This window comes from Elephas maximus, chromosome 15 (assembly GCF_024166365.1).
Source record: "Elephas maximus indicus isolate mEleMax1 chromosome 15, mEleMax1 primary haplotype, whole genome shotgun sequence".
In the NCBI taxonomy this organism is placed as follows: domain Eukaryota; kingdom Metazoa; phylum Chordata; class Mammalia; order Proboscidea; family Elephantidae; genus Elephas; species Elephas maximus.
This window is the reverse complement of record NC_064833.1, coordinates 38338422-38358397: the sequence shown is the minus strand read 5'-3', so window position 1 is coordinate 38358397 and position 19976 is coordinate 38338422. Positions and strand designations below refer to the sequence as shown.

General features: G+C 36.0%; 1 protein-coding gene across 24 annotated transcripts in view; it reads left to right on the top strand.

Annotated features, from left to right (window-relative positions):
• Positions 1 to 19976, top strand: part of RIMS2 (regulating synaptic membrane exocytosis 2) — a 647490-nt gene that overhangs the window by 200461 nt on the left and 427053 nt on the right. For all 24 annotated transcript variants that reach the window (XM_049853946.1, XM_049853942.1, XM_049853937.1 and 21 more), the window contains one exon: positions 6676 to 6986. In XM_049853946.1, the coding sequence (XP_049709903.1) occupies positions 6676 to 6986 (311 nt within the window). The remainder of the gene's footprint in view (positions 1 to 6675; positions 6987 to 19976) is intronic.

Sequence of the window (19976 nt, the reverse complement as noted above, 5' to 3'; positions counted from 1 at the left end):
GAATGCGTCTTACTTACTTTGGACATGTTGTCAGGAGGGATCGGTCCCTGTAGAAGGACATCATGCTTGGTAAAGTACAGGGTTAGTGGAAAAGAGGAAGACCCTGAGCAAGATGGATTGACACAGGGGCTGCAACAATTGGCTGAAGCATAGCAATGTTTGTAAGGATGGCTCAGGATAGGGCAGAGTTTCGTTCTGTGGTACATAGGGTTGCTATGAGTTGGAACCAACTTGATGGCACTTAACAACAACAACAACATTCTTTTGTATATCGGTATAGTGTAAATTTTCAAAGCCACTACAGTAGCCAACAGAGAAGAGTTTTTGACAACTAAGACTTGGAAATATTCAAAGTTAAAATTCCTTCTGTGTTGTGGCTACCTCCTGAGAAATTATGGAAGACACATTGGACTTTTTTCACTTAGCCTATAAATATGGTTGTAACTAGAGATGCTGAGCTAACAGTTCATGGAGAATCTGGGAAAGTGTTATTATGTCAGGAATATCAGATTATGCAAAATTTTGGTATGTTTTTGCATTGTAATCCACACACCTATTATATAGAGATTAGAATGATCTCTTAATAGCTTAAGAAACATTTGAAAACGCTAAGCCTCTGGGATGTGGGCGAGAGTCTCATCTTTCCAAATTCACCACGGTAGCCCTGGGGGAGGGCTTGTTGGTTAGCAGCACCAAGTGTCACTGAATTCTGCCTTTTGGGAGACAGTGACACACCATGGACCTGATGATGGGAAGACTTTAGGAGAATGCTGTGGGTTAGTCTCTTGGATTTCCAAGCCTTTTGTAAACCAGGAGGAATCGAAATAGAACCATTATCATAGCAGTTTTCTTCCGAACACACCCTGGGCCAGGGGAGAGGAAGGCATCAACAGAGCTGTGATGTGAGTGCATTTTTTTTCTTTAGCATTTATTATAATTATAATATAAACATTATTTGTTTGCTTTTTTCCGTCTCCACTAGACTTTAAACTGCACAGCAAAACCTCTGTTGAGCAGTATTCGGTAGCTCTTTTTTTTTTTAGCATAGTGTCTAACATGTACAAGGCACTTAGTGAAATATTGTGTGCATAGTTGAATAACAAATCAGTGTTAATAGTTATTTGTCTATATATAAATCAATTAGATTTTTATAATGCTATCAACCGTAAAAGATAGACGCAACAAATATCTACAGCTCAACATATTAGAAGTGTATTTCTCCCGCAAGTGAACTCCGTGCTGGTGTGCCTGATCAACAGACAGTTCTTTTCCAAGTGTTTTTTCAGGGTCTTAGACTCCTTTTCTTGTGGCTCCTTTATCACATAGGGCCTTGAGTGAAAAGTTTAAGAGTAGCATGTGAGAATTTTTAATTATCGTGGAAGTCGGAAACACCACTTTCACTTATAGTCCATTGGCCAGCACATAGTTATGTGGTCATGTTGTTGTTGTTAGTTGCCATCGAGTAGGCTCTGACTAATGACGACCCTATGTATAAAAAAATGTTGCCTGGTCTTATGACATCTTCATGATTGTTGGTATGCTCAAGTCCATTTTTGTGGCCACTGTGTATTTTGAGTGCCTTCAAACCTAGGGGGCTCATCTTCTAGCAGTATATTAGACAGTATTCTGTTGTGGTCCATAGAGTTTTCACTGGCTAATTTTAAAGGTCATCAGACCTTTCTTCCTAATCTGTCTTAGTCTCGAGATCCATTTCTGCATGGTGGAAGTGTCCACTGTGGGTGACCCTATTCATATTTGAAATACCAGTGGCATAGCTTCCAGCATCATAGTAACATGCAAGCCACTATAGGAAAAAAAAACTGACAGACCAGTGGTAGCATATGGCCATGGCCACTTCTAACTTCAGGAAAACCAAAACCAAACCCTTTGCAATGGAGTTGATTCTGACGCATAGTGACTCTATGGGACAGGCTAGAACTGTCCCATAGGGTTTCCAAGGAGCAGCTGGTGGATTCAAATTGCCAACCTTTTGGTTAGCAGCTGAGCTCTTAACCACTGTGCCACCAGGGCCCCCTGACTTCAAGGGAGGTTGGGAAATGTAGTGTCCTACGAGGAAAAGGAAGTAAGTTTGCTGACTAGCTAATCAGCATATTCCACCATTGCCTAGTCACGTGGTAGAGTTACATTGAACAATTTACACTTGTTTGCCTCATTTCTTCTCTGAGAAATGTTCGCATTTATGAGCAGTCTGCAATGATTAGAGGCAGAGTAGTAAATTCTTTTTTTCTGAATTTTAGCTGGATCATTTGAGCTTGGACTATGATCTCGTTAGCACCAATCTCTAACCAATAATTCTTTCCTTCTCTGAATTAGTCTATTATTTATTATCCCTGTTTAGATGAAAACCACAGAATTTGAAGACCTTTACATTCCTTTGAATTACTATTGTGGTCACTTAACCATAGTTGTTTTTTTTTTTTTTCACTATTCAGTTTAGATATTAAACTTACCATTTTTGTGGTTCTAAAAAGATATTTGTATTATTCTTAGTTTTTTGTTCCTTTCACCCTCACCAAGGATGTTTGTGGAATGGAACATCTGGTAATAACTGACAAATTTGGGGCATCAGGGAGTTATCTTTTTAATGTTGCAGTATTTATTTTTTAAAAATTGGCATAATTAGGACTGAAGGTTATAATACCTTATAATTTTGAATCCTATATGTCTTGTATTTTGAGGGGCTACATGTTTTTGAAAATTATGAAGATTAGCAAACCTATTAGGCCCTAATTATGGAGACTTAAAGACATATATTTATTTTATTTATTTTGTTGTACTTTACATGAAGGTTTACAGAACAAACTAGTTTCTCATTAAACAGTTAGTACACATATAGTATTATGACGTTGGTTAACAACCCCATGACATGTCAACACTCTCCCCTCTTGACCTTAGGTTCCCTATTACCAGCTTTCCTGTCCCCCCTGCCTTCTAGTCCTTGTACCTGGGCTAGTGTGCCCATTTAGTTTTGTTTTGTTTTTTGGGCCTGTCTAATCTTTGGCTGAAGGATGAACCTCAGGAGTGACTTTATTACTGAGCTAAAAGGGTTTCCAGAGGCCATACTCTCAGGGTTTCTCCAATCTCTGTCAGGCCAGTAACAGACATACATTTATAAGATTTGTAATGCCATTCATTATCAGATAGAATTGATGGTTATGATTAAAGGGTTCCATTAGGAAAAGTCCTGCAATTTTTTTTCCAAATTAAATTTTCTTCCATGGATACAAACATAGCAATGATTGCGAGGGTGGCGCAGAACTGGGCAGTGTTTCATTCTGTTGTATATAGGGTTGCTGTGAGTCAGAACCAACTTGATGGTACCTAACAACAACAACATCAAAGTGATATTATTCATTTTGTAGCCACCAAGTGAAAAATCATGTCATAGCATATAGATGTGTATGTGTTTGTGAGAGGTAGTTTACTATCATCAACTTATAAGTAAGGTGCTATGTGTGTAAAGGTCTTCAACTCAAAGTGTCTTTTCTTTCGTACTACTTTGAAGTAAATGGATTTAGGCTTCCTGAGCTTTAAAGATTAATAAGCTCCTAGTTCAAGAGTGGGAAGAGATGTTAAAAGAAGAAAAGAAAGGTGAGTTGGGTGCTAGAATATGAGGACATTAATAGCTGGCAGTTTGGGGGCGGGGGGCATAGGTATAACTGGAAAAAGAGCAATCACTATAGCCCGGGGAGTGTGGAAAGGGTCTTAAACAGGTAGAGAGTCTTCAATAAGAAGCAAACACTGTCTTTCATACCTGAAACTCATATCAGCTGGGTGTTAACAGAGAAGGGAAATGAAGCCCATCATGCTTCCCAGCCTTTTTCTTACTTTGGGCTACACAGAAAATGTTTGCACAACAAATAGTTAACACTGAGGTAAATTGAGAAGATGGCTACATGGCCTCCAGAGGCCTTACCTAGCCACTCTGAGGAGTCCATTCCTCATGTATTGGGTTAGGAGTCTCTGCCCTAGATCAATGGTTCTCAAATTTAGCTTGTATCAGAATCACCTGGAGGACTTGGGTGGGGGGAGGGGAATCTCGTATTGCTGGGTCCCATCCCTGAATCTCTGATTCAGTAGATCTGGGACGTATCCTGAGTATTTGTACCTTCTGAAAAATCAGCCTGTGGAGCACGGTTCTACTCTGAAACACATACGGTCTCCCTGAGTGGGAATCGACTCAACACCAACTGGTTATATTTAAAGTATATTTTGTTTTAAAAGAGATCTGTTAATACCTACATTTGTCACAAGATGGCACCAAAAGGCCAAACATTTTGGTTGATATTTGACTTCTGAGACTTGGTAGGTTTTTTTTTAGGTTTAGATATACAGTGAAATCTGTGAGAGCCAGGACTTGACGGGGCTGCCTTGTTTTCTGTGTCTCACAAGTTTTCTGCCTTTGGCAGGGTGCAGTCTTACCGCTTTTTTATCACTTGCTTTTGTAGAAAATATTTGAGTTTTCCTTCTCTGACAGGCTTCTGCCTTACACAGGTTTTGGCTTTCATAGGTTTTACCGGGTATATTTAGTTTCTATCCAGACTAGTCATAGCAAAATAAATTTGAATTATGAGGTGTTATTTTTTAATTTGAGGAGTATACTGGTACTTTTATGTCAAAAATAATATCTTATTAACTTATAAAAAATAAGATAGGCACGTATATTGATGTTATTGATGACTAATTACTTGGAATTAAATGAAACATAAATCTTCGTGTAATAATACTAATTATTTTATTATTGTATTTCCCCAGGAGGGTTTCAAATGAATTCAAATTAGCAAGCATTTATAATGTCTTACTGTTTGCAAATGGTTAATTGCTCAACTGCTAGCCACAAGGTTGTTGGTTCAAACCACCCAGAGTTGCCTCAGAAGACAGGCCTGGTGATCTGCTTCTGTAAGGTCACAGCCTTGAAAACCTTATGGAGCAGTTCTACTCTGCACACACGGGGTCGCCATGAGTTGAAATCACAAAAACAATAAATTCTGTGGTGTATAAGGTCTTATTAAACAAATATACTAGTATAATAAGGTATAGTCCTTGGCCTTGATGAGCTTTGAAATTAGTTGGCAAAAAAAGAAAAGTATATACAATTCATTGAGGCAAGAAAATAATAAAAAATTATCACATACGGTAAATATGTGATACAGAGTTTCCGAACAATATGAACTGGAATAATAGCAGTTAATAAAATATTTCAAAGGATATTTTATGAGAACATGCTTGTATCAGTTGAAAATACCACATAAATCCTTTTTACTGTGATATATTTTGGTGTTATAGTTTAATTACTGTGTTTCATTAAATGTTTAATATATAATAAAATATAAGTATAATTTATCTAAACTGTGCAAAAATGTTTAGCAACCCGGAGAGCCAAGTTTCAATATTTGACATAAACAAAACATCAGAAAACCCCCACTTGAAATATGAACTCATCTTTCATTTCGTGATTGTACAATTTAATTTTTTCTGATTCCTGTGAAAGCAGTGTTTTTTCAGAAGAGGGTGCAGAGTTTTCTGGTCACACAGATATTAGTTATGGTTGGCGGTGGGTTATGCTTATTCTTGGAGTCTGAAAAACATGTATTAAAAAGTCAAGTGTCTCACTGCTTATTATGAGCAATTAATAGATTTTTATTGAGAATCAACAATGTTCCTAGCATTATTTTAGCCATTAACCTTGAAACCAAACTTGTTCCTGTCGAGTTGATTCCGACTCATAGTGACTCTATCGGACAGAGTAGAACTGCCCCATAGAGTTTCCAAAGTGCACCTGCTAGATTCAAACTGCCGACCTTTTGGTTAGCAGCTGTAGCACTTAACCACTACGCCACCAGGGTTTCCATTTTAGCCATTAGGAGCTAGGTGGAAGAAATGAAAGCCCCTTCAAAAAAAAGAAGCTTACAAATGTAATTGGAGATAGAACATTAACCTGGTATTAATAGCTAACTTAACTGGAAGTGTAGCGTATACCAGCCTTTCTGCTAAACATTTTCTATGTCCCTAATTCTCAAAATAATACAGCAAAATAAGATCAACCTCATTTCCCTATTTTATCATTAAAAAATCTAAGCATTACAGGATGGAGGTTCAATATCTTGTTGAAGGTTGCAAATTCTGTAGTCTTCAAGTTGGTATTTAATCCCAAGTCTCTGGCTTCGATATCTGTTTTCTGTTTCCTATACATGTCTCGGAAACCCTGGTAGCGTAGTGGTTAAATGCTATGGCTGCTAACCAAAAGATCAGCAGTTCAGATCCACCAGATCCTCCTTGGAAACTCTGTGGGGCAGTTCTACTCTGTCCTATAGGGTTGCTATGAGTTGGAATTGACTCAATGGGAATGGGTTTGGTCATACATGTCTCTCACTTAAAAAAAAAGAATACAAGACAATTAGTATTTTGGCACTCAAGTTTGGTGTTTCTACTGTCAGTAATGTTTGTCTGTTTCACTATAATTATTATGAGAAGTTTAAAAGAAAGAATAAATTATTACATTAATGATAACAGTCAATCATGATAACAATTAATGGTAGCAGTTAATCTGAATTAACATTCTAACTTAAGAAAAGACTTGAAATGTTGTCTCTCTTTTTGTTTGTTTTTAACTTTTGGGAACTTCATTTATTTTTCCTGTGTGTTTGTGTACAGGTTATGTGGGTATGTAATTTGTGCCGAAAACAACAAGAAATCCTCACTAAATCAGGAGCGTGGTTTTATAATAGTGGAACTAATACACCACAGCAGCCTGATCAAAAGGTTCTCAGAGGTCTGCGAAATGAAGAGGCACCTCAGGAGAAAAAAGCAAAACTGCATGAGCAGGCCCAGTTCCAAGGACCCTCAGGTGACTTAGCTGTACCTGCAGTGGAGAAAAGTCGATCTCACGGGCTCACAAGACAGAATTCTATCAAGAATGGGTCAGGAATGAAGCACCAAATTGGCAGTGACATAGCTTCAGACAGGTAAACATTTTGTTTAATCTTCAGGTAAATGTATTACTTTTAATCTTCATTCTAAACAGAATTAAAAATAATTGAAAAATAAATGATAAGTTTAGGCAACAATAAACAAACACAATAAGTTGCCTAAATGCAATGTAAATGCCTGTGTGATTTATGTAAATGCTGAATGTGATATTCAGGACTTGAGGTATCATGGGTTTGAACTGTCTTTGGTTTGATATGGGAGTGTTAAGTTATCAGATATATTTTCCAGAATAAAGAAATAAGATGAGGAACTTGGATAGGAGGTTATTGTTATAGGAAGAATACATTAAATGCTTAAACTTTTAGGAGCAATGGGAATGAAGAAGAGGTGATTTTAAAGTCTTTTATAAAAGTTGGATTGATGGGATTCGCTGAATGTGGGAGTTAAGGGAATTGGGAGGTTGATGATGTCTCTAAGGGTTCTGTCTTGGGCTGGAGGGTGATCCAGTTTCCCAAGCAGGTTTGCAGTGAAGGCTTTCGTAAGTTTGATGTATCCATGGACTAATAACTCTGTTCTTACTGTTTTGGTTCGGTTTCTTAGCAGTCCTTCTTCATGTTCAAACTGTTAGACTTTTAAAAAAGTGTTCCTGTTCCTTGTATTCCTACCTTTGGAAGGGGGAGAATGAAAAAAATTAGTGGGAAAATTTTATTTCTATACCCTGTTCATCTGTTTGAATTTACAATTAAAAATAAATTTGGTGTCTACGGTTTCTATTGTCCAGAAATACAGATATATTTCTTTGTGAACAAGTACAAAGTCATATATTTGTGGAAAAACAAGTCTAAATTGTACTTACAGGATGGTGAGCTCTGAGCTATCGGTTATAACAGGTAAGATAACTGGTAGCCATTTTAGATTGGTGCCTGAAGCCATTACCCCAACATGTTGCTGTGTCTTGGGAGATAATAAAATGATAGCCTCACCAATTTTTTTGGAGAATTTTATGGAGTACTTCAAGAAAGTTAGTAAAACATGGAATTAGTCCTATCTTTGTGGAAAACAATGGCTGGAATACTACGTGTATATCTCAGTGCGAAATCTTAGGAACTTATGAATTTGAAGTTTAAAAGACTATCTTAGGTTGAGTTCCAACTTAAGTAGACAAAGATTTGAGTGCATATAGGTTATTTGGAAGGCAATCCCAGGCACCACACATAGGGGACTGGGAAATAATACAGATAAGAGAAAGAACACAATACTGGGTCCGTTCAGGAACAGGTTATTTATTTGGCAATTATGTCTCAGTTTTACGGGGACTTCTGGGAAACAGGGTAGAATTACCTCAGAATTATCCCACGTAAGGGGTAAGGAAGCTGGAGTATTTGTCTATCAGTTCTCCTGTTTCGTTACTATGGGGCTGTTCCTAGAACTCAGTGGTGAGGCATGTTCCCATGGCTAGAGAAAGCACTCAGGCAGAGAGTTACAAATGCTTAAAGTAAGAAGACATTGCTATGTAGGGAACAGTGAATGATGAAGCAATCTGGGTGGGGCACTGGCAGTATCTGCTACATAAGGACTTCAGAGATCAAGAATGTTCATAAAGTGGCAACTATAATGGTCAAGAGATATGAGCTTGAAAGAAAAAACATTAGGATTTATGATCTAGAAATAGGATAACCTATGGAGGTAGGATTTTAAATGAATAAATAAATAAATAATAATAAAAAATGGGTACTAGAAATATAGACCCATTGTTCAAAAACTAGATAGCTGTATGAGATAGTCCCTTTTGGAGTTTAGAAATGTAGGTTTAGGAAGAATAAAGGAAACACTAAAGCACTAGGTCACATAATAATTAAGTTTTGGAATGCATTTCATCAGGAAGTTGTGTACATTAAAAATAAGTACAGTAAATTTATGAGTAATTATTTCATCATTTTAGGGAAGCTAGAAGCATGTATCTAACCTTTGAAGAAGATGGTAATGAGAGCAAATATTCCTCTTTCAATATATCTTTTGATGCTTCTTGTATTGACAAAGTATTAGCCTGGATAAATAGTAGGATCTGACCTATTGTGGGAGGCAATATGTAGTAGTTCCTTTTTTTCTCTTCTCTTTTGTATGGTGCCTTTGCTAACAAATACATACTTTAACAACTCAAAGAATTATATTCTTCCTTTCTGAACTTCACAAATATAAATCCAATAGCTCCTTTTGTTTATAAGAATTACTTTTAGTCAGGGAAGAAGTTAGATTTTGGTAACAGATTTGGTTGTTATGCTTTGAAGCTGGAATTGGTTATAATTTGTATAAACTTGTATTTGGAAAATACTTTGAGAATAATTACATTCCCCGTATCATAGGCAAAAAAGAGCATTTGTTTTATTTTTTAAATGCAGATTCAGAAGTAATTTATTAGGCATGCATCTGTGACCAAAAATGGAGCCTTTGAATTCTTTCTCATTGAGCAGAAGGTCAGCAAACTATATATATATATAAAAAAAAAACAACTGGCTTGCTACGTGTTTTTCTACATGAATTTTTATTGGAACATAGCCACACTTAATCATATACTTATTGTCTTGACTGCTTTCATGCTACAGCTTCAGAGTTGGTTACTTAGAATGGAGACCATATGACCCTTAAAACCTAAAATATTTATCATGTACCCTTTACAGAGAAGTTTGCTGACCTCTGCTCTAGAGAGGAAATTTCTCCTTTCTTTGCCCATTTCCTTTGTTACCCATTTAAATTATTTCGGTTAAGACTGTTTTCTTGTTCCTGTCTTTCCCATCGCCTTTTCACTTTTTGTCTTTCTCTCTCCCTTTTCTTACCAGAACGAGTCTTCTAGCAATATTTGAGTTTAAAGTATTATCAGTAATTTGTTTCTTCAATATAATTCAGAACCACTGGTCTCAAAATGAAAAGCAACACTTCAATTACATTTAAATCTCTATGGACCTAGAGCTGTGTTTGAGAAATACATGTGTGTTACATGTTTCTTTCTTTTAGGGACTTACAGCTTAATTTTCTATAACTACATGCTGTAGTAGTTTTGACTTGTTTTATGGCTTTTTGCTTCTCTCACAGGTCTTAGTACAGCACCTTACAGATAAAAAAAAAAAAGATAGACCCTTAGTATTTATTGAATGAATGCTTACTAAGTTGGCTCTAGACTTCAAGTTTCAGTAAATGAGTATTTACTTAATCCACCTATTCATAAAAATTGCACAACTTTATTATATACTTAGATGTAAAATATTGTTCGAGGTTTTTTTATTTTAAAATAAATTTTGAAATAATTATTTGTTAAAATGGTATTTTTTGGATTAAGTAAATAAAATTACAGAGAAAATAAAGTAAAACTATTTTAAAACATTTAGGTGATGTTTCTTACATTTGATAATTTTTAAAATGTTGAATACTTAATAATTTTTAGAGTTGAAACTACAATTTTAGAGTTTTTTTTTTAATGTAAAATTTTACTGTTTATTTATTTAGTTCTCCCTAAGACATTTGGAAATGTTAAAAAGTAAGAAATACTATGACTAATTTGTATGGTGGAAGAGAAAGAAAAAACTGGAAGTCAGAAGACCTGGTCCTCTTCTCTACCCTTCCCCTAATGTATCATTTCTGGATGGGTATTTTTTCTCTGGCTCAATTTTCTCATCTCTGAAATTGGAAAGGCAGTCTAATAATCTTGAAAAGACTTCCGTTCTTAAATTCTTTGTTATGTTTGGTTTTAAGACTCTCTGCCATGGAATAAACTTAAAGGCACTCTCTTTTCCTCTCCTAAAACTGGAAGTATTGTGTTCAATTAATACAAGAGTTATTACAATATGAATGAAAATAATACACTCTACAAAACAGTTAAGTAACTTTGAATTTAAATACTTTGCTAAAACTCATGCTGCAAACTTTCTTGCTTTCAACAACTAATAGTCCAGATTACTTAACTGACGGAAATGGGCTTGTTGAAACCAGATACATGCTCTGGACTAGGAAAAGAACAGAATATCTGTAAATACATACTCTAACATATAATAATCTAATATGTGATAAATATGGTCTCTCAAATCAGTGAGAACAAAGATTGATCATTCGATAAACAGTTAATGGGAGAAAGGGATAGGTAGCCACGTGTAAAAAAAGTACGGTTGAATCTTTACCCCACATCTAACTCTAATAAATTTCAGATGTTTTACAATGTAAAGAGTAAAATAATAACAATATCAGAAGATATCATGGAAATTTTTTCAAATCTTAGTGAGGAGAAAGCCTTTTAAAAATAAAGCCTACAAAAAAATTTGAATGGAAAAAATAAAAAATTTGAATAGACATTTTTCCAAATATGATACAGTGAAACCCATGAGAGCCAGAACTCAAGGATACTGCCTTGTTTTCCCGAGTCTCATTATTGAATAAAATAGCAACATAGATATTACAAATTACCATATAGCTCAATAATTTCATCATGATTTATATTTAAAACAGAATATATTAAAAAAATTTTTTTTGAATATATTTAGCATAGGTTAAATCTTAAATAAGGATGTTTTGACTCTGCTCTTTTAATTACATTATTTTGTAATATTTTTATGTTTTCCCCCCGCTGCCTTATTCTATTGTAAAACCAAAATTAATAAGTGATAGAAAAAGTAGCAGAGTTACCTGAGTTTAATGAACTATGAAGCATTTTAAGAAGCATAGCTTCAGAGAAATAATATTTTATGGACATAGTTGATTCATGAATATTTGCGTCTATGTTTTTCTACTTAGATGATGACATTTATTAAAAGTACTGAGAGACTTCATTATGATTTTGTCTGCAATTTTAATTAGGCAAGATTGGAAAGCTGAGAAGAGTCATGACTCAGTTACATCTCAGTGTATTTATTCAGATGATGAAAAGCGCTACCATGTATTAGTGAGGACAAGAAAGTAATTACCTTGGACCTAAATGTAAAGTTTTATGGTGGGTTAAGTGTCATGAATACTTAGCAGTTTGATAATTGCCATTGTTTCCTTATTTTCTGATACTTCAGACCTTCCAAGTAACCTTGCAACATTTGATTTTTTTTTTTAAAGTAGCAATGAAAATATGGGCCTAAGACTTCTGCTTCCAGTCCGGATGGTGTCATGGGGCCTGGATTTACCTTTCTGCCTGGAACATCTGAGAAAACAGCTTAAAGTATTCAAAACAATAGTTTTTAAGATACTGGGCATCAAGCAACAAAGGACTGTAGTACTTGAGAGATGGGAAACAATTAAGAAGAGCCCTATGATTTCACCCTGGTTGTAGCACAGGGAATGGAATGTAGATGGAGCCTGGCAGTGGAGGAGACAGTTGTGGAGTTTGGGGAGAGACAAAATAAATGTGTGGTAGAAGAAATCATGACACTGTTTATCCTGAGGGAAGTTTCTAGGGTGATGGAAATGTTCTGTATCTTGAGAAGTATGTAGATTACATGGTTATATGCATTTGCCAATAGCTATTTTAGGGTTACACTTAGGATCTGTGTGCATTCCTCTGAAAATAAGTTATACCTCAATAAACAATCAAATGGGAAAATATGAGCATAATTCTTTGCTACATTTTTAAAATGCTGGTTTCATTAGAAATGTTTCAGATTTATTGTGAGATTGGATCAAAAATAAGAAACTTTCTTCAGCCTTTTCAACAATGGCTCTTTTCAGTACATTTAGAGATCTTCATATTTATATAGGGGTGGCACAAATGGTTAAGTGTTTGGTTGCTAACTGAAAGGTTGGCAGTTCCAAAGGTGCCCAGGAAGAAAGGCCTGGTGATCTACTTCCCCCCAAAATCAGCCATCGAAAACTCTGTGGAACACAGTTAGACTGAGATACATGGGGTTGCCATGAGGCGGAATCGACTTGATGGCAACTCGTTTGATTTATATTTATAAGATGCCAGTTGGGTACCTAGAACCAAACCAGTTGTGTTTAGAGTTTACTAAGTGTTGATTACACATGGTTTAAGGACGAAGTAGCCTGTTTCTATGAGATGTCCTGTGAGACTGTGAATAATTCTCGTGAATCTTATTCAAAGTGGTCATCTAATATATGTAGTGAGAAAAAAATTACATGAAGATGAAAGAAAGAAGATAAAAAGATGTAAAGGGAAATAATTTTTAAAAGAGAATTGAATTATAGTTAAGAAAGAGATTAAACTACAAAGAGCTAAGAAACTTGAAAAGATAAAACTCTTATGATTATTTTAAGAGAAAAACAATCCTAATAAATTGGAAGTAGATAGCCTCTTAACCTTTATTCCTAAGTCTTTTTGCTTATACTGTTTAGATTATCATATAAAAAAAGAAGAAAGACAGCTGTATATTTGGTACCACTTTCAGTGACTTAATGCACGTTCAAGAAATGCTTGATGCAAATGATGAATGAGTGAAAATTGCAGTACTCATGTTTTTAGTATGACTGATGTCCTTTCTGCAGCATCTTTGTCTTTTATTGGCAAAATGGTCAATCAATAGGCTTGAAAACGTACAATGACGTGTTCTCATATAGCCAGTGCCTAAGAGACTTCTTCATTTTTAAGAATACGAAATAAGCTCTGAAAGACAAAGTACCTCTTTTTTAAAAGAATGTTTAAAATATTATGATAATGATTGTGCACAAGTCAGGTAGTCTGTTCTCTTGGAATTAATAAGTTTAGAGTTGTACCGATTTATACTTCAACCAGCAATTATGAGAGTTCTTGTTTTCTAACTGTCTAGCCAACACAATGTTATAAAGCTTTAGGTCTCAACCAGTCTGATTGGTGAAAAATTTTACCACATTATAATTTTAATTTTCCTTTCTTGTATCAAAATTGAGTCAAGCTGAACATTCCAGCATATGTTTAAGAAACACTGTGTTTCTTTTCATTTTGTTTTTGAACTCTTCATTTCTTTTGCTCACTTTTATATTGGGTTGATGGTTTTTATTTAAATGTATTTGTACCATCTCCATTTATATTATGGAAATTAACCGTCTGTGTATTACTTTTCTATTGCTGTGTAACAAATTACGACAAACTTAGTGGCCTAAAACAGCACAAATTTATTATCTCAAAGTATCTGTAGATCAAGAGTCTGGGGACATGTCCTGCTCAGGGTCCTATCTTGCCCAGCTGAAATCAAGGTGTTGGCCGGGCTGCCAATGCTTAATCTCTTCTTCCAAGCTCACTGATTGTTGCTGAAATTTGATGCCTTGCTGTTTTAGGTTTCAGGCCTTCAGCTCTTAGAGGCCACCTACTGTTCCCTGCTGTGTGGCCCTTTCTACAGCATGGTGGCCTGTTTCTTCAAGGCCAGCAGAAGTGTGTTTATGCTGCTTTGAGTCTCTCTGACTTCTGTCTTTAAACTCTCTTTAAAGGGATCACCTGATTGATCAGGCTCACCTTGGATAATCTCTTTTTTGATTAACTTAAAGTCAACTGCTTAGAGACCTTAATTACACCTGCAAAATCACTTCACTTTTGCCATATAATGCAGCTTAATCATAGGCATGATATCCTACCATGTTTACAAGTCCCACCCACACTCAAAGACAGTGGACGATATAAAATATGTAAACCAGGTGGCAAGAATTGTGGGGGCCATTTTAGGATTCTGCTTACCTTAGATTACAAATTCTTTTTCCCAGTTTGTTATTTTTTGTCTTTGGTTATATTGTTCTTTTTCCAATGCATAAATGCGTAATGGCTTCTGTATTTAAAAATACTTATATATAATACACATTATATATATTTAAAGAGAAAATTTATCTCTTTAAAGATAAATTCAGTGGTTTTTAGTATATTCACAGGGTTGTGCAGTAATCATCACTACCTAATTCTAGATCATTTTCATCACCCTAAAAAAGAAACCCTGTACCCATTACCAGTGGCTTCTCATTACCTCTCCTCCCGACCCCTGGAAGCAAGGAATCTAATTTTTATATCTATAGATTTGCCTGTTCTGGATATTTCATAAAAATGGAATCATACAATATGTGGCCTTTTGTGCCTGACTTTTTATGCTTAGCAAAATATTTCCAAGATTCATCCATATTGTTGCATGAATTAGTACTTCATTTTTATGGCTAAATAATATTTCTTCGCATGGATGTAACACATTTTTTTATTCATTCAATCAGTTGACGAACATTTAAGTTGTTTACAATTTTGGAGTATTATGAATAAGGCTGCTGTGAACATTCACGTACAAGTTTTTGTGTAGACATATATTTTTCAGTTGTCCTGGGTATATGCCTAGGAGTGGAATTGCTGGGTCATATTCCGTAACTCTCTGTTTACATTTTTGAGAAACTGCCAAAGTGTTTTGGAAAGCTACTGTCCCATATTCTATTCCCACCAGCAAAGTAAAAGGGTTTCAACTTCTCAATATCCTCACCAACACTTGTTATTGGCTTTATTTTTGATTATAGCTACCCTAGTTAAAAAAAAAAAAAAAATGTAGGAAGTGGTATATTGTTGTAGTTTTGGTTTGAATTTCCTTAATGACTAGCGAGGTGCTTTGGTGACGTGGTGGTTAGAGCTCGGCTGATAACCAAAAGGTCTGCAGTTCAAATCCAACAGCCACTCCTCGGAAACCCTATGGGGCAGTTCTGCTCTGTCCCATAGGGCCAATATGAGTAGGAATCGACTCGATGGCAACGGGTTTAAGGACTAATGATGTTGAGCATCTTTTCATATACATATTGGCCATTTATACACAGCAAAACCTGTGAAAGCCAAAACCTGTATAAGGTGGAAACTGTCAGAAAAGGAAAATTAATATATTTTCCACTAAAACAAGTGACAGAAATGTGGTAAGACTGCACGCTGTAAAAGGCAGAAAACTTGTGAGACCCGGGAAAACAAGGCAGTATCCTTGAGTCCTGGCTCTCGTGGGTTTCACTGTATCATATTTGGAAAAATGTCTATTCAAATTTATTTTTTCCATTCAAATTTTTTTGTAGGCATTATTTTTAAAAGGCTTTCTCCTCACTAAGATTTGAAAAAATTCCCATGATATCTTCTAATATTGTTATTATTTTACTCTTTACATTGTAAAACATCTGAAATTTACTAGAGTAAAATGTGGGGTAAAAATTCAACCGTACTTTTTTACACGTGGCTACCTATCCCTTTCTCCCATAACTGTTTATCAAATGATCAATCTTTGTTCCCACTGATTTGAGAGACCATATTTATCACATATTAGATTATTATATGTTAGAGTATGTATTTACAGATATTCTGTTCTTTTCCTAGTCCAGAGCATGTATCTGGTTTCAACAAGCCCATTTCCATCAGTTAAGTAATCTGGACTATTAGTTGTTGAAAGCAAGAAAGTTTGCAGCATAAGTTTTAGCAATGTATTTAAATTCAAAGTTACTTAACTGTTTTGTAGAGTGTATTGGATTATCCAGTGAGTGAATTATAAAGAAGGTCATGAGCGATTGGGAAGGTTATGTTTTTACTAATAATACAGTACTTCCTCAAGTTATATGGTTTTGGGTGTATTAGTAAAAAGAGTTAAAAAGTAAGAAGAGAAAGAGCAATTATGACGGAGTTAAAGAATAAAAGAGACTTTCCCTGTAATATATTGCTGGAAATGGCATTGATAGGCAGAATGACAAATAAAGGATCACTTTAGGGGTCCTTGGAAACCTTGGTGGCATAGTGGTTAAGTACTATGCTGCTAACGAAGAGGTCAGCAGTTCAAATCTGCCAGGCCCTCCTTGGAAACCTATGGGGCAATTCTGCTCTGTCCTATAGGGTCACTATGAGTCAGTACCAACTTGATGGCAGTGGGTTTGTTTTGTTTTGGTTTTTAGGAGTCCTGGTGGCACAGTTGTTAAGATTTCAGCTGCTAATCAAAAGGTCGGCAGTTCAAATCCATCAGCTGCTCCGTGGAAACCCTGTGGAGCCATTCTACTCTGTCCTATAGGGTCGCTACTGGTCGGAATCCACTCGATGGCAATGGGTTTGATTTTAGTTTCTGAATGATTGAGTAAACCTGCATTTATCATTTTTGCCACCAGATGGCGAAGCTGCATCTCTAAATCAAAACTATAATTCTGTGATTGATTCCATGTGAACTAGTTTCAGAGATGGTTATAAACTAAGCGGATTAAGATGGCATTTGAGACTGTGGACAACAGGACCTCTTGTGTATCATTGCCTTTCATATTCAAAGATGTTATTTATTCCCAAATGTTTATCTCTAGTTCTGAGATCTGTGTGTACCAGGCTTATATTTAAAACTGCAGGCTGTAAAATCCTACCTTTGTTCCACAAACACTTCAAAGTGTTCAAAATTTAAGCATGCATTCCTTCTCGAAGGAACTTTTTCTTTGTCATTCCCTAGCCCATCTGGCTACAGCGTAAGGTCCTGCTGCCCAAGTTAAGACACTTGAAAAAAATCATTTTTTCATTCTTTTCCCCTTGACTCTTAAACTTAATACATATTTATTTACTTTTCTGTCAACCCCATCTTTGTAATATCTCTTGCAGTGGAGCCTTGGTGGTGCAGTGGATAAGCTCTTGGCTGCTAACCAAAAGGTTTCTCCATGGGAGAAAGATATGACAGTCTGCTTCTGTAAAGATTGGAGCCTTGGAAACCTTACGGGATAGTTCTACTCTTTCCTTTAGGATTGTTATGAGTCGAAATTGACTTGATGGCACATGGCAACAACAACAGTATCTCTTTCGTTCAACCCTTCTTTTCCAATAGGGATATTGTCCCTACCTTTGTTGAGGTATTTACTATTTCTTGCTTCATTTCTGTCCTCCTGCTTTTCAGCTTATGTCCGTATTCTGCTTCATTTCCAGAATTATGATTTTAAGTACAGATATGAAGTCATTCCTTTGCCTACTTTTGATGCCTCCTGGTTTTGTACTGAGAATTTAAATCCTTAGCTTTCTAAGGAAAAAAACTAACATTTATTGAGTACCTGCAATATTCTTATTTCTGTGAGAAGTTTAAGGCATTTAATTTTAATCTTCTTACTGATGTTGAAATAGTTTTTTCAACATCCCGAAGTTAGAGTTGTAATTTCATTTGAAACACAGGTTTTTCTGACTCACAAACCTGTCATACCACTTTTTGAAGCTCTCTAATAGAGTTGCTATGAGTCAGAATCGACTCGAGGGCAACGGGTTTATCCCCTTTCTAAACTCATCTCCCATCACCTTTTTGTCTTTTCCCAACCCAGCTTACAATTAACCACAGAAGATAACTAATGAATTAAAAAAATCTTTCATTCCTAAAAGTTCAAGTGTTTGCTTATGCTGTTCCTCTCATCCGGAATTCTATTCCCGAGATGTGTACATTCATTAAAAAAAAAATTTATTATGTGTGTCTGTGTGCCAGCCAGTGTTCTAGATGCTGAGGGATAAAAGAAAAAACAGAAAAAAATCCTCATGGAGATTACTTTTTAGTTGGGGAAGACAGACAAAGAAATTAGAGAAAGCTAGTATTTTTTAGTATATTAGATAACAGTGTAACTTCAGCCTTTGCATTCTGCTGTACGGGCTGTGGAAACCCTGGTGGCATACTGGTTAAGTGGTATCTGTGGCTGCTAACCAAAAGGTTGGCAGTTCGACTCCACCAGGTGCTTCTTGGAAACTCTATGGGGCAGTTCTACTCTGTCCTCTAGGGTCACTGTGAGTCAGAATAGACTCAGTGGCAGTGGGTTTTGGTACAGGCTGTGCAGAGTAAATTCCAGGGGGTACCATTCACTTACCTGTGAGTGGCACAATCTGGAATTCTGCTACTCCAAGGTCCTGGTGACAAGTGCTATGGAGGACAATAATATAGAAGACAGTGGAGAAGGGATAGGGATTTTGGGGGGAAGTTTAACAACTTTAAATAAGGGCTTAGGGAAGACCTTGCATAACATTGAATTATGACCTGAAGGGCATGAAGAAGTAAGTTATGTGGATATCTGGGGGAAGAACACTGCAGGCAGAGAAATAACAAGTGCTAAGACATGTTAAGTGTGGCTGTGCCTTGGTGTGTCTGCCTAAATCTTACTTATTCTTCAAAGCTGCTTTGTGTATGTATGTGTTTTAAATTACATAATTGGTATGGTGTTTTAGATCTTTCGTTTTAAAAGATTTATTTATGTAGGAATATTAGTTCACTGCTCCAGACCACTGCATCATACTCTGTGGCAGGCAGAATGCTGCCCCCCACAAGATATCCAGGTCCTAATCCCTCGAAGTATAATCTAGGAAAATTGAAAATCGTCGAAAATGAAATGGAACGCCAAAATACTGATATCCTAGGTGTTAGTGAGCTGAAATGGAATGGTATTGGCCATTTTGATTTGGACAATCATGTGGTCTACTATGTTGGGAATGACAACTTGAAGAGGAATGGCATTGCATTCGTTGTCAAAAGAACATTTCAAGATCTATCCTGAAGTACAACACTGTCAGTGATAGGATAATATCCATACACCTACAAGGAAGATCAGTTAATACAACTATTGTTCAAATTTACAAACCAACCACTAAGGCCAAAGATGAAGAAACTGATGATTTTTACCAGGTTCTGCAGCCTGAAATTGATCGAACACGCAATTAAGATGCATTGATAATTGCTGGAGAGTGGAATACAAAAGCTGGAAATGAAGAAGGATTGGTAGTTAGGAAATATGGCCTTCATGACAAAAATGATGCAGGATATTGCATGACAGAATTTTGCAAGATCAACTTCTTCATTGCAGATACCTTTTTTCACCAACATAAATGGTGACTATATGCGTGGACCTCACCAGATGGAATACACAGGAATCAAATCAACTACTTCTGTGAAAAGAGAGGATGGAAGAAGAGCTCAATATCATCAGTCAGAACAAGGCTAGGGGCCGACTATAGAGCAGACCATCAATTGCTCATATGCAAGATCACTTTGAAACTGAAGAAAATTAGAACAAGTTCACGAGAACCAAAGTATAACCTTGAGTATATCGCACCTGCGTTTAGAACCATCTCAAGAATAGATTTGATGCATTGA